Source organism: Centroberyx gerrardi, chromosome 11 (genome assembly GCF_048128805.1).
Source record: "Centroberyx gerrardi isolate f3 chromosome 11, fCenGer3.hap1.cur.20231027, whole genome shotgun sequence".
Lineage (NCBI taxonomy): Eukaryota > Metazoa > Chordata > Actinopteri > Beryciformes > Berycidae > Centroberyx > Centroberyx gerrardi.
This window is the reverse complement of record NC_136007.1, coordinates 25,824,282-25,840,025: the sequence shown is the minus strand read 5'-3', so window position 1 is coordinate 25,840,025 and position 15,744 is coordinate 25,824,282. Positions and strand designations below refer to the sequence as shown.

At 42.3% G+C, this 15,744-nt stretch overlaps 1 protein-coding gene across 2 annotated transcripts in view; it reads right to left on the bottom strand.

Annotated features, from left to right (window-relative positions):
• The window catches only part of pknox2 (pbx/knotted 1 homeobox 2), a 30,574-nt gene extending 26,951 nt beyond the window's left edge, over positions 1-3,623 (bottom strand). For both annotated transcript variants that reach the window (XM_071924513.1, XM_071924512.1), the window contains exons 1-2: positions 3,537-3,623; positions 1,191-1,327 (exon numbers count right to left, since the gene is read on the bottom strand). In XM_071924513.1, the coding sequence (XP_071780614.1) occupies positions 1,191-1,327; positions 3,537-3,623 (224 nt within the window). The remainder of the gene's footprint in view (positions 1-1,190; positions 1,328-3,536) is intronic.
• Between the last annotated feature and the right edge of the window lie 12,121 nt (positions 3,624-15,744).

The following is a 15,744-nucleotide window of genomic DNA, read 5'->3' as shown; positions in this document are numbered from 1 at the left end:
TACAGACAAAGGTTTTGGCCATGCTGTGGCCTTCATCAGGGAGCAGCACACCAAGTCAACAAGTCATTTTATTACACTTTGCTAACCCTAAGCATCTGGTATGCCAAGCAGGTTAAAAGAAATGGCAATAATTATTCCCAAATACTACTGGACCTAGGTCTGCTTGCAACAAATAGCACAGCAACAGTGACAGTTTGGGAAATTGTTGGGATTTTTTCTCTGCCAAGGTTTAACAGCAGCACATTCTGTCTAAATGGAATATCCAAAATAGCAGAGAATATCTTTTCTATGACGACTGCTGCTGCTTAAATATACAACAGGTTCATTAGCTGTGACCAGGCACTGTAACTGGCTGAGAGGCACATCAACAACCACAGTGTACCGACAGCTACCTCATCACTTTTGCTTTCTACATGCAGCTGTGCACTGTTTACATAGCACAATGCCCAAGGCACTGCACCCACTATAGTATAATAATATGATGCAGTGCAATATATCCATCTTAATAAGTCATTTAGTTTAGTATTGACTCTTAAAATCCTTTTCAAACAAGTGAAAAATCTGCCAATGGGACAAGATAATTTCACTTGTTTCCAATGCAAATCTACTTGTCTAGATTTTCTTGAGTCGATCTGCCTTATTTAAAGTTTTTGCCACTTGTTTCAACCAAATTCTCAAAGCAGGAGAAACTGCACTGGAGACAAGTGGAAATATTTAGATAGATTTTTTCACTTGTTTTGAGAAAAATTTGATTTTACGACACAATTCTACACTTAATTATTTGCTATGGTCTATAGTTTTTGCAGTGTACAATCCAATATGCTGGAGGAACAACTTTGGGTGAAGTAAAAGTCAAAGGCAAACTGTATTCTGCACAGTGCCAGAAATAGCTGAACAAAAATCAAGCCAAAATAATTACATTTATTTACAAAAAGGCATAATGACTAAACGTCTGGAAGAGTGAACGTCTCAGCTGATGCTATATGAAGTGCTCCATGATCCGTGCTCTCTTTTGGGCAACTTGTAATTATTTGTTTGATTCTGGCAACCATATGAAATTTCACCACAAATAGAGGCTTTATGAGTCCAAATCTTTGCGTCCCCCTCCCAAGATAGATCTATAAAACCTATAATAACACATGAACCTTTCATGGATCATGAGATTTAAAGCCATTGGGGAACCAACCAACCTGTAAACGGCCCTCTTGTCAGACTCCAGCTGGGCCTGGGGGTCAAGGGTCACACTGACAGCGGTGTTTCCTGCTGCAGAGGCTGCTGGGATATGGACCTGTTGGGTCTTGGTGTTCTGCTGAGTGGTGCCCGTCATCTGGGGACGCATAAAATAATCGCATGAGTTACTTTAGCCTTGAAGGATAATTCCTGTCATTCTCATGTGATGTTCAGATGTTCGTTTTTTTAGCCTGAGAGCAGTTGGAGGACTAGGTGAGACTGGTGAGAATGGTTTGGTTCACTGGTAGTAATGCAACATTTTTCAAATTTGGGGCAAAATCATCATCATTTAACATAAAAACAAGTCATTCATTTAAGAATATTCATAGTGATTTGACCATCCATCCATTGATTTGGTTCATCCATCCCGTTTGAATGGGAATCTACGTTTCCATGTTTTTCCAGCTAAGCCCCGGCTCTCCATGTGTATATATATGGTCAATTAGTCCCCTTGCTATCACTTGAATCCAGGCTGAAACACTGGGTCTGGAAGTATCCTAGTCCTATTTAATTTGTTCACTGCCAAATGAGAGGAAGAACATTTTCTCGCGGCTCCCAAACCCCAAACCTACCGCTCGTCATGACCATGCAGCTGCAAGTTAGAAGGCCGAAGCAATATTTTTTATCACGTTTCAACAGCAATGGGATGCAACACGCATCTGACGCCGACAGCCTACAAATTATTAAGTCGCTGGAATGAATCATTGTTGCTTGACAGGTCACTAGCCTTGTAATAAAGCTGTTAAGCGTAATGAATGAGACAGGATAGATCCGGTAATTGAACGATGGCGTGCTCCGGTCGCATCGCTCCTGTTTAATGAAAAATATTCAAGTAGCATTTAGCGATGGCGCCGGTGGCTGAACGGTGTCACGGTGTCAGTGAAACCCGAGTTATCCGTGGACAAGTCATATTTAGATGACCTCACCGCTGTACCGTGCCGAGTTCTTTTGGCCCGTGGGAGTTGGGATCCATCAAAGAACCTCTGAAGAACCATAGGAAGAACATACAGAACCAACAACATTGCAGAGTTAATGGTTCCATGTCAACTTCAGTTAACTTCTTTTGGTGCTATTTGTACAGTGGGATGGGCAGGGAAATGGCAAGCTTTATGAACATGATCCATTGTCTACACATCCTTTACCCCACTTCTCTCTCTCTCACAGGAAATGAGTCCAACCCCCCCCACCTCACCCCCCCTCCCCCTCCCCCCCACCCCCACCCCCTCCTTTTTTCTGAGTCGGGGCGGGTTGGGGAGGAAGCTTCAAGTCTTAATCCCAGCACCAAATGGGAAATAAATTAGCTTCTTCACACTTAACTAGCTCTCATTTGCATTTGCCGAGCGCGCAGACTGCGGCTCGGGAGCTCTCCCCTGGCACTAATCCTCTGGGCGAAAGAAGACGGAGGTGGTGTGGACGAGGAGGGGGAGGAGGAGGGGGAGGGGGTGGGGGGGTGGGGGGGGTTGGGGGGTTGAGGCGGTCGGGCGAACCTGCTCTACTTCCCATCGCCGGGATGGACTGCCGCATTAGACAAAGCCCGGGTTCAGCCGGAGTTACGCTTGCGTTAATTGCGTTGACCTGTTGGCGGCATCACGTGTCGTGTTGAACACCGCCGGCTGGGGCTTGACCCTTTTTTTTTTCTCCACTTTGTACAGTTAAATTGTTTGACATGTGTATCCCTCCTGATACATATTTATAATGATGAAGTGGTAACTCACCCTGATGAAAAAAATCACTCTAATATTCCTATAAGGACTTACATTGTGTCTGTGGTGCTCAGTAGTGAGTTAAGTGACCCTACTGTACTTTATGGTATTTTTAATCTCCTATGGTATCACTACCATACACCTATAATATTGCTATAACATTCCTATAGGGACTTATTATTGTGTCTGTGGTGCTCAATAATGACTTTATAGTGATCTTACTGTACTTTATGGTATTTTTTTTATATCTATTATGGCATCATTATAATAGTCCTATAATATTCCTATAGGGACTTGTAGTGTGTTTCTGTCTGGGTGCTCAATAGTGAGTTTATAGTGACCTCATTGTACTGGCATCACTACAATATTCCTATAAGGACTTATAGTTTTGCTGTGATATCTGTATAGTATCCTTTTAAAACTTATTATAGGATTATTATAGTTACGTAGTTAGGCTTACTGCCTAACTAAGTTATTTAAAGTTTAACTAAAGTTATTTAAACATTAGTTCTTCCAGTGGAACTACATGTTGAGTATATAAGTTGTCTGGGTATTTGAAGTGTAAGATAAGCATTGAGGTGAATACTGGTGAAAGTCCCTGACCTGTTGGCTCTCCTGGTACGATGGTGGAGGAACGCTCTGGGTGGCCATCATTGTCACTGCTGGTGCTGGGGACACATGTTGCATCATGGGATAGCTTCACATCGAGACTGGGAAAGACACACACACACACAGAAGGAAAAAAAAAAAATCATGAATCAAGTGCAAGCAGCGATTGTAAATTCTATTTCAGCAGCAGCCACCAGGTGCTGCTATGATTAAATAATAGGAGAGCGGATTTTTAAGCAGCGTCTCACTCACTCCACTCTCACACGTCTCTTTCGCCCTCTCCATTTACTCATTTATTTCATCCTTCCATCTCTCTCGCTCTCCCCCTCTGCATGTATTGCGTAGAGCGAACCGAACGGCCAAGCATGATGTATTAACACTGAGCGATCTGACAGTGTTGCCAGGCATAAAGAAAACAAAAGCAACACAAACTCAATCATGAAGTGCTCTGCAGAAATACTGTAACGTACCAGCGGGTTCATAATGACACCACATACAAACCCGACTACTTGTTTACCAATTACAGGCAGCTCTGCTTGTTTACCAATTACAGCTGGCTTTAAAACAACACATCATAATAGAGTCACCTTGGTCGTCTCTGTGTGTCGGTGGCTGGTGTTGTTGCTCTGTCACCGAGCCAATCAAGGGGGCTAATTAGGGCTCTTGTCAGTGGGCTAATTGCCATTGGCCGGGACCCCACAGGGCTGAGGGCTGTACCCTGTGGAACACCGCCATAACACCCCCCCCACCCCCCAACCCCCACTGAAGGAGCTAATTGGTTCACGGGTATGTTACACACACACACACACACACACACACACACATACACACAGAGAGCCCCCCTACCGTCATCCCAACTTACTATAGGCAAGCACAGCAGGTGTGCAATCCTCAAGCTACATATAACCTACTGTATGTGTAGTATATGCTGCTTGAAAATGACTGTTTTTTTATTTTTTTTTTAATTCTTCATTTTCACTTTACACAGGTCTCGGCATTGCACGCTCCTCTAGATTCCCATCAGAAAACAATCACCTCAACTAAGAGTGGAAGTGTATAATGTGGCAAAAGGATGCTTTTATAAAGGTCAAGGCAAACTTTGGACAGGAAAATTCAAATGGCCTAAGTGTATTTAGTTTCAAACATGCAACTGTTACAAATGCATACACTCACTCTGAATATATGCAAAAACCACCTCCACCCCCTTGCATTTTTCTTACTACTAGACACACACACACACACACACACACACACATACCTAGACACAACACTGCTCAATGTAATGCCTGCTTTAAAGCACAGCAAAAACTCTTACTGTAACATCAATGTCTCTGTCAGGGTATGCTACCCTGAACAGAACATTACATCAAAATAAGCTAAATGTTTATGTACATACAAGTGCATGGACACAAACAAACATACACACACACACACACACACACACACACACACACACACTTTACTTATTCTGATTGCCACAGTATGCTCTTGAACCTTAAGGACACAACGCAGCAAGCATTTGATGGACGGCGGCGTGCAGGAGGCCAATTTCAACATCAACCCAAACGAGCACATAATTTTCACAGTATGATATTTTGGCACTGTGAAAACTCATAGTAAAACAGCTTTAGAATATAAACTGTAACTCAGAAATATATTTATATCCCGATTTCATAAAAAACGATGCAGGTAGCAGCTAAGAACGACTATGGACTTCGCCTCAACTTTCAGTTTGGCGCTGTTTACACAGGTTTTAAATGTCGGTGTATGCTGTCGTATCAAATGTCAAAATGTTTTCTGCATACCTGAGCCATGTTACTTGACCTCTTGGAAAAAAATGCCTCCCTCAGCAAGTACATACCCATCTCCTTAGAAAAATGGCACTCAATGCCTGATAATGTCACACAAAGCCTTGTGTGATCATGAAAGGCAGGCAGCGATCACAATGGAGCGGTGCAGTTGGACTGAATGGTATTGACCTGGAGCAAAATGCGTGATTATAAGCTGCTGAAATGGAACTTTAACATCTGAGTAAAATCTCAGTGCCGGCTGCAACGTCGGTTCAGAGCTACTGCCTCAGGAAATAAAAACGTGCAATAAATCAGCTTGACCACTAAAGCCAAGGATCTGCAGTATGTGACACTGCGGTGATGTGGTTATGGCCTGATGAAAATGAACTGTAGTAATCATATAATACATTTTAGAAGGACACTAGACAAATATCAAAGAAAAACTACAATAGAAATATTATAGGAATGCTATAATGATACCATAGGAGATGAAAAAACATCATAAAGTGCAATATGGTCACTATAAACTCACTGCTGAGTACCACAGACACACCATATGCCCCTACATGAATATTACAGGAACATTAGAGTGATTGTTCATGCGGTTGTGCGGTTAAGTCTGGTAAAAATGAATACTCTCTACAATGGTATTACATATCAGTCCTGCTTTTAGCGCTATAAATCCCCCTCTGCATGCCCCTCCTATAGTCTAGCACATCTGTGCGTTGAGCCCAGCGCTCCTCAAATAGAAGGAGTCTCTTTGGGTGGTTTTTAGGTTACTGGTGCCAGATAGGAAGTGATGCGAGCCTCTCATCCCTCTCTTCAGACCCAGGACAATACATGACAGACGTTCCCCGCCAGTGAGCTCATCCCTCTGCTGAAACCCAGAACCTGGCAACGCCTCGGACTGGAAAAGTCAACATAATGCCGGTTAAGACCCTTTCCCGATTTTGAGTGGCAACCAATTCCGCCTTTGCCAACAGAACTTTTGCGTTACCAAAGTTAAGTGTTGGGTTTATGATGATTTTTAATAGGCCTCTAATTTGGTGTTTTAGCTGCGAATTCGCACGTTTCGTCGTGTTGTGCTGCGCTCGCATGTGCGCTGTGTATGCACGGGTGTGTGTGTGTGTGTGTGTGTGTATTCAGCTCTTCGGCTGTTTGCGCTATGTGCGTTCACACTTGTTTGTGTACCATGTGCATGTCTCTGCGAGTCATTTTGTGTACTGATTGCTTCCCCTGGTTTCTGTTCTCATTCCGACTGGTATCAGCTGAAAGGCATCTTCTCCGTTATCAGTCCTCATTTTAATTGCAAATGCAGCAAGCGTGTTAGTGATTAAATGGAAAATTGCACATTAATTGATGAGACTAAAGATAAAGCAATTCCAATTACTGCACAGTATTTTAGGCGGCCTCTCAAGTTTCGCCATCCCTCGAGGAATGAGCCACCTAACGCCAGATTTGAGCAAGCAATCGTGCATCCATAAATATACACACACGTGCGCGCAAACACACACACACACACACATGCCGTACTTTGGCTGCCGAAGCGTAAATGTACATACAAAAACACACAGGAGCATTGCAAAAACACCAACAAACAAGACCTTTAATTCCAGCAGTCAAATTAAACACCCAATAAAACTTGCCTCATGAAACCAAAAGTACAATCGCTGACACAAATCGCTCCCAAACACATCTTAAAACAGCAGAGACTCATTGAACAACAACTCTCTCTGAACGCACAAAAGGTGTGCGGTTACACAATAAGTCGTAAAAATTCATTCTGAGGACAAATGACATGTTTGTTCCTCAACAAAGGCCTTTGAATTATTACAGAGTTCATAATGCATATCAATTGGAAATTGCCCGTAGTCATGATCAAAATTCAAAAGCGAGCATAAAATGGAAAATGAGAAGTAGGCATAAAATTATTCCAAAAAACATCAAAGGGTTTTGTGAATTTGGATTGGAGGCAGTCATACTCTTTCATCGGATTCTGTGCAGCAAGAAGCGTTTCTTTTCAGCATTCAATTTTCCAACCGTTCTCAGGCATAGAATTGGCCTCCGCCGCATTGATTTAAAGTTAGTCAGTGGCGTTACCGCAGTTTCACCCCGTCTAACCACTGGCATTGAAGTGGAAATCCATATCTGGTCACGTATGATGTGATCACCGCCTCTTGCCTCTTCACTTCAGCCATGTCCTAAGCCTTCTTCTTGTCTGCTTTGGTTTCAGTGTGAATTTATTGTACTGTATGCGGAATGGGAATGCGTCCCACTACAAACCAGAGTGATCAGACAAAGGGAGGATGATCCCCTTTGTAATTTGAGCGCTAAAGACAGCAGTGCAGTCGAGGAGAACATCTGCTCCGTTCAGATCATGACCAGGCAGGGATTTTGCACACGTGCGTTAAGTGTGAATGGCGTTGCGGCAAATGAGAGCAGACTTGAGGTAGACAATCCAACCTTAGAAGGATGCGCCCCTCTCTCTAGTTTAATTATCAGCACTTCACTGACAGCAGCGTCAGCCTGAATAATGAAGCGGTGAATGGAGGTGTCAGGGCTAACAGATTCACACAAGTTGTATGCAGATAATAAATTCAATCTCCACATGTAAACGCTGGAAATAGCCATGTTGGTGAGTCATCCGTTTGATGCGACTGAGACTTTGAACGGCGGTGTGTGTTATTCTGATGTTTAGAGCGCTCTCGAACAGAACACAGCTCACCCTCTTCCCACCAAACCAAAAACAGGTGATGACTGGAGTCGAAGGGATGTGGTAAGATGAGTGTTTACAGCCCTGCACACAAAAGCGCGCACACGCACACACACACACACACACACGCATAGAGGAACACGCTTCATCCTAACACTCAAAAACTCATAAGGGAATTCTCTAGAAGCCATGAAGGGAAACATCTGTCATATAGGGTTATTATAGCCTCATAAAAGTGTAATTTTTAAGATTTGAAGCTGTGTTTTTTGTGGTTTTCTAGTTTTTTTTCATCACAAGTTTTTCACTTTATTCTTTATTTCATTGAGTTATGGTTGAAATTTTTGGATTTGAAGGGTCGTGACTTGGAGGGATGAGTTGATAGTATCTGTTTTGGGGATACATGGACAGAGAATTGCCAGTGAATGGGGCATAGGATGTATCTAAGTATTGATGGCTCATCTTATCCCTGTGGATCTTCACTCCATTTGACTCTCATTAAGGCACTGATCAAAGACTAAAACTGAAAATGAATCATGTTGATTTTTTTTTTATTGATCAGTAACCAAGCCCCTCTTACGGCATTCACAATTCTTCATATTGGTGTTTTCGAGAAACTGGTACAAGCCTCCTTTTAGCTTTTTAGCATATCAATGCATGTTGACACAATTTCTTGTCAATCTATTTACTTCCATTACCCACAATCGTAAGAATAACAAAATAGTTTCAAAGGACCGGCATGCAATTTTGAGAGAAATGATTCCAGTCCCCAGGAGGCAATTGCCAATTTTTCAAACACCAAAAGAACAGTATGACGACTATGGGAATGTTCGACTTGACTGGTGATCAATAGGAACGGCTTCTAAAACTCCCGAAGCTTTCCTGAAATAAGATCTGGTGCACAGTCATAAAAACATGGACAGCATATCCCAGCTTTAGTGTCAAGTGTCTTAATACAAATTCAGTCTCCAAACGTTGACGCCGCAACAGATTGCAGCACTTTAACCCATTCCGATACCTGATCTGATTTCAAATGTACACGCGTGAAGGAGAAAAACGGTTGAGTCGCCACTCTCTAGACGCGAGGAGCCAAAAAGCTGTCATTTTGCAAATTCCCCCATCACGATCTCATTTAATCTGTCCTGTTTGAGCTTGTTGGTTAAGAGGTTGACCTGGAAATCCAATGAATAACATTTGGAAGTGGGTATGTCACCTTGGTCAGATATTATGCATCCCGATGCCCTGAGTCACCGGTACGAGAGAAAGATGAATAAATAAATCAGGTGTTTTTGAATATGCGCAGGATCTAATCATCGCCTCATTGTCAGCCCCTGATTTGCAATGCAAACACCAGGAGTGGAGGCCTTGATGGCGTTGAATAAAATGGTGGAGGGAAGGGCAGAGTGGTAATGAGATTGGGGGGAAGGGGGGAGCTTGGAGTGGGGGGGGGGGCACTGTGTACACATTTGTGGTCGGACTCTCGCGTACACACGGAAATCGGGAAAACACACAGATCAGAGCACAAACACGCGGGAACGGGCACGCATGCAAACACAAGCATGTATATTAATGTGCGAATGGCGACGCTACACGCAGCGATAGCGAGGCTTCGACCAGCGTCATCCTGAGGGCAACATGCACACACGCTTTCTCCCCCCCACCCTCTCTCTCTCTCTCTCTCTCTGGCTCAAACACACAAATGCACACACACGCAAGTGCATATACACAGCCGGAGGCGAAGAAAGGCTCACCAGTGGTCCTAGGTTCTACAAACCCCCCCAGGCTAAGACGAGCTCCGCACATAGCCAGGACCCGGTCTGCGCTCCCAGACCACCTCATTAACCTGAGCGAGCAGCCCTCCCTCCGCCCGGCTGCCTCCGCAACACTCCGCTCCTCGCCGGCCCGCACTTACAATTCATGCTAGTATCATTTATTCATCCGCTCTTGTTGATTGGACTCATCCTCGGCCCACCAGATAGATAGCGGGGCGGGTTTGAAGCTCGGTGAAGGACATCTCAAACATTGTTGTGGACATCGTTATCTCTGGGTTCGGGCCGAGATCACGGCGAAAGCGACGAGACGCGGCGGATTGATGTACAGTGTGTGTGGAAGTTTCCGTCTCGAGGGTCAAGAGAGAGAACTTGGACTTTGTACGTGGTTTCAAGTCTCTACAGTGTTGGGGAAGTTACTCGACTTTGGCTTATGCGTTACAAATGTTGCAGTAAGTGATAACGGAACAAGATATTCTGTTGTTCAAATAAAAAAAACACACAACTCGGAAGTGAAGACTTCTGCGGTCATTGCTTGGCCAAGCATGTTCTGTTTTTTTAACATGAGAACATCTTGCAGGGTATTGTCCCACTAGGAATACCTGTCAGAGAAACCAACATCAGGACTGTTCATTCATCTGCTCAGAGTAAAATACTACTTGTGTTTGTGATTCAGTTTAGAAAGTCAGTTAGGGAACAACTGTATGAACTCACAAAGTTAAACCTACACTTGGGAACGTTGCACTTTGGCAGCTCCAAATGGCAGCGAGAAGTAAGTTTGAAATATGTGAACTTTAAAACCCAGAGATCCTATAATGTAATGCCAGTAAAACTGCACACAGCACACTCATGTTTACCAACTGGCCTGTGATGCTTTATACCAAAGGAAACCAACGGGACAAGAGAGGAAAAGATCTAATGCTGGAGAGTCCGGCTTGCTCTTGATGGAGCTGCTCACTTGCTGTTTAGGAGACACTTTGGATTTCACTCTTAAGTTTCAATTTGTAACTTCCTATGGGTGGAGAAGTGACTATACCAAACACCAGAAATTCAATGGGGCAAATAGGATGAATCTATGGCATCTCAATTAGGGGGGATGGGATGTTCTTCTCTCCATTTTGGGATTTAGGCTGATAAAATGGGTGAATTTATATATGGAAATCTTGCCCATAGTGCAGCTTTAATGTAGCCAATGTATTCATTATAAAAAGTGGCAAGGCATTATGTTAGAAAGACTTCAAAGATATGTATTGATTAATTAAAAAAAATAAGACATACCCTTCCAGCCACTCAATATTGAGTATTTACCCAGGCTATAGTATAATAATCCAATAAACTGCATCATATTATGATTGTAAAAGTAACAACTGGCCCTGTACAAAACAAGAGTCTTCAGAAAACGTGCACTGCAAAGTATCACCAATTAAATATGTGGGTACATAGTTAATACAATTTTAAAATAACTATAGTTATCAAGAATATAACATGGATTCTTTTGCTTTTTGCTGTTCTTTCTCACTCAGTGGGCTGAGTTCACTCTGACTCATCCTTGTATTTTCCAATGACATTTTATACTTGGACTTAAAACTATAACCTTTCCAGTGTATTCTTTTATACTCAACTTCTTAATGAACGTCCTTCACATATTCAAATACACCCACAACCATAATGAAGACACGAGGATGTCCCCCGGGTATGACAGTGTGCAAGATTCATCACTTTCTTCCCTACTGCTGACAATGGCGTCAGTGGTCCAATCTGACTCCAATTCTTGTTTTCTTTGTATTTATGCAAATGATTGTTTGGATATTACAGATTCCGATTTGACTGTTTTCTGTCCTGCTTTTTAAAATTAGATTAAAGTCTCAAGTAAAATGGGTGTTGGTAAAACTACAGTGTAGTGAAAATTTTTGTAATTCCCCAAGGGCAGGCGGTTTGCATGCAAATAACCTTATTAGCATAGCTAAAAGCCCTTATTCTAATTAGGGTTTTTTTATTTGAAGAGGCTACACATATAAGGCAAAGATGAAAAAGATATTCAAATCGCAGATAACTTATTTTACAATGTTTAATCAACTACATCAGGTGAGACCTGATTTTTAACCTATTCTTTTTTTTTACTTTACTAAAGCACCGAGCTTAGCAAATTCAGTTCATCATATTCATGATGTCTCTTCTATATAATTTGAACTTTGTGACCTCTTCAATTAAATGGCTCCATGTCTATATGTCTAATATAGTGTCGCTCACCAACAGCTTTCACATTGTGATTTTTAGTCAAACTGAAAGTGGAGGAAAAATAAATTTAATTACATAACCTGTCAAAGAACTAACCAAACAAATGTGGTGTTTAATCACAAATTTGTTATTATTTTGACTTGGCACTTTGTTTCTGTATCCGGTGATATGGTGCTTAAATGTCAAGGCCCATTCAGATCTAGAAGGATAACTATAAAGCTAACTATAAACTATAATGACACATTCATTCACTAATTCACTAATATACCTTCTTTTATGTAACATCATATGATCCTATGACAGTTATTTTCATTTTCAGTATTGTAAGGTTTGAACCATTTGTTTGACTGAAGCATGCTTGCTGGTGCCTTATGTCAGTGGTATGGTTTCTGATATTGATTTCTTTGCAAGTTGATATGTTTGCTTGCTAGCTGACATTGTTTGCTAATAGCATTACTATGGCTGTTCATTAGTAGCATGTTTGCTGGGATATTGATTGTTATGTGTTATGTTGGTCTGTCAGCTTGCGCTTGTAGCATTCTATATGACAAAGTGTTTGGTAATAGTATGGTTGCTCTGGTTTGTTAGTAGCAAGGTATTGATTCTTTAGAACACAGTAACATTTAGATGGTGGTTGGTGAATGGTGCCGCCTGTCTGATGGTCCTGTAGATTTAGCCTGATTTCCTCTATAGTCACCATTTGCTAGTAATGTTCTGTTTTTAGCAAGTTGAGTGCACCAGTTATAAAAATATTCCTCTGCCATAGGCCAAGCTGCATTACAGTTGCCGCTGCATTGGATAATTTATAGGCATTGGATTGGATAATTAATGTTCATGGAACACAGAAAGCAGGCCAACAAAAAATATAAGGATGGGTATTAGATATGGAGCACAGACAAAATGTACAACCAAAAAAAAAAAAGCAAAAAACAAACAAAAAGAAACAATGCATACAAAACAAAACTGATGACATGAGCTTAACTGTAACTGTCTGATTGAATACTATATCACCTGATTAACACAATGGCAGTTTCTCTTTTATCTTTTATCCCACTGACTTGCGCATCTTCTCACACGCAAAGTAAAATGCCGAAGCATCCGAGGAAGCGCTCATGAATGTGGAACAAGGTTCCCATTGGCTACAGCATAAATATGCCAGTGTGGAGGTTTGTTTCCTCCCAGTAGGCTGCAGCACACTCCTCAATCCACCTACAGAAAAACAGGATCACAGCAACACGAACACGTATCGCTAGGTGTACGCTGCGCACATGGCAAACATCACACATGACGAGCAAATGGCTGTCAGACCTGCTTCAGTGAACTTATTTCTGTTTTAGCTCTGTCATGGATAAATTTACACAAACTGGCACTGCATCATTTCCTAAAAAAAACATATACACACACACACACACACACTCCTGGGGAGAGGGTGGGTGGGGTGGTTGGAGAGTGCCAACATTGCGCTCCCCTCCACTAACAAAAATAGCACTGCAACAGCGTCTGTATGGAGCAAAAGGCTCAGTTGCAGAGAGAAAACCGCGGATGAGACGGCATTTAGTAGATGTGGCTCTGGACTCATACTCATTAAGTCTGTAGTGTAGCTGTCGGGATCATCTAGGATGACCTAGCAGGTCTCCTTCGCCATCTCATCCGGATGATATGAGTACTTGTCATCAGCATATCTAGTCCGTACAGCTTCATTAATTAAGACTTGATTAATAGTGGCGCAGGTCGCTTCCACAGAAATCAAACACTATAGCCACTTCATTTTCCAAGATGAACACAGCGGAAACAGAAGAGAGGCGAGTTACAGAGGAGAGGTGACTGGGATGGAGCAGAGCCTTGAAGCCTACAGTGGAACTACTTGATGGACTTTGCTTTCAGTTTTTTATTCCCACCATCCTAATTCAGGCGGTACCCTTATCTAGCGAAAAGAGCAATTTTAGGGATTTGCAGATGCTTCAGTGCGGGGAAGTATGTACATAATCGCATACACTCCCACATGTACTGTGTGATCCATTCAGTTGTGCTCAGCCAACTCCAAGAATAGCGGCGAAGGCATTTTGATGTTGAAAGGTGGCGCGAGGCCGAATGCCTGCGTCCTGCGGTTGACATACACACAGGAGAAGCATTTCCTCCGCTAAGCTGATAGCCATCAGAACATTGAAGGTAGAAAAATTCAGCTGAAATTGGAACAGCCGCGCTCACGGAGAGGAAATGTAATCTACAAGAGTTTCCCCCGCCGAATCCTTTCCTCTCCTCTTCCCGCCTCTTCTCTCCCTCCCCGCCAGTCCCCTTCTTCCTCCGCTGTCATGTTTGCCGACACATACATTGTGCAGCTTATCTGCTATTGCATCTGCGAGGTTCTTTTTTTTAAATGGATACCTCCTTATCACAGTGCAAGTGAGTGCCATCCGTGTCACGCTGGATCAACTTTAGCTACTGGTGGGGCGACGTGACTGACAACTGAATGACATGGGACGCAGGGTGGCTTATACCGAAGGGCCCAGGCTTAGGGAAAAGAGTCTCTTTAACATTTAAAGCTCCAAAACAACCAAATAGCTGATAAGGGGATAACTCATACACACCAGTCCAGCGTGTGTACCTGCTGTACAGTGTAGTGCATCATATTGACAAATTTGAGCTAAAAGTGATATTTCCATGGCACACGTTGACCACATTTATCACTTTGACCAAGTGTCTTCGGCTAACCCTGGTAGTGGAATACGTATTAAAGCAGGACTCTGCAAGATTTTTATTTAAAAATAGAATAATCTTTTCACTAGTTTTCAAAATTCTCTGATGTGATTTACTACACAATTTAAGAGAAAGCAGAGAAAGCACCGTTGTTGGCGCTTCTCAAGCTGGCTGTTATAAACCTTGGTCACTTTACAGTGGGAAGAAATAGCCAGTGGTGTGGTTTGTAATTTCTACAAATTCACATTTTGACTGGTAGTTTGATTTTGAAGTTAGTGGATGGAATTTGGTGTGTTCATAGGTAATTATACACAGGCCCATGTGGCTAATATAGCTACTTAGCTATGTAGCTAGAGTGTTTCCTCTAGGATTTGTTTTAGCAGCGGGGGGAAAGGGTTTTGTTGTACCTGGGTGGTGCGCTCGCATAGTACGCCGGCTGTCAGAGTGGAAAATGCAATCAGGAATATTTTAACACATAGCTTATATAAACATCGTTGGCAATTATTTTACTGACATTTATTGAAGTAACGTTACCAGTATTATGATTCACTGAGTTCGCTAACGTTAATGTTACCTAGCTAACGTTAGCTGGAATATTATTTCACGATATATTATTAATATTAATAATAATTAGTTGGCCATGAACATCAATAGAGAATACATTGCGAATGTAAAATCTATCTAACTTAACGTTAGCTAGTTAAATCTACCTTTCTCTCTCTTCTCTTTCTATTTCTCTTCTTTCTCTCTCTCCCTCTCACCTTGGCCGGGTGTCGCCACGTGTCGCCACTTCCTGTATCCGCTGTTTCAAATTAAAAGCCCTCTGCAGAGTCGTGTAATTGCGACTTCATGACATTTCATAAAATTCTGAAGAGCGGAGGCACATTTTTGCGGCAGCCGGCCGCCGCTGCAAAATGTGTATAACGGAAACTCTGAGCTAGCCATCACCACAGCATATGATTTAAATTTGTACACAGGCATCCAACAGCAAATTAAAT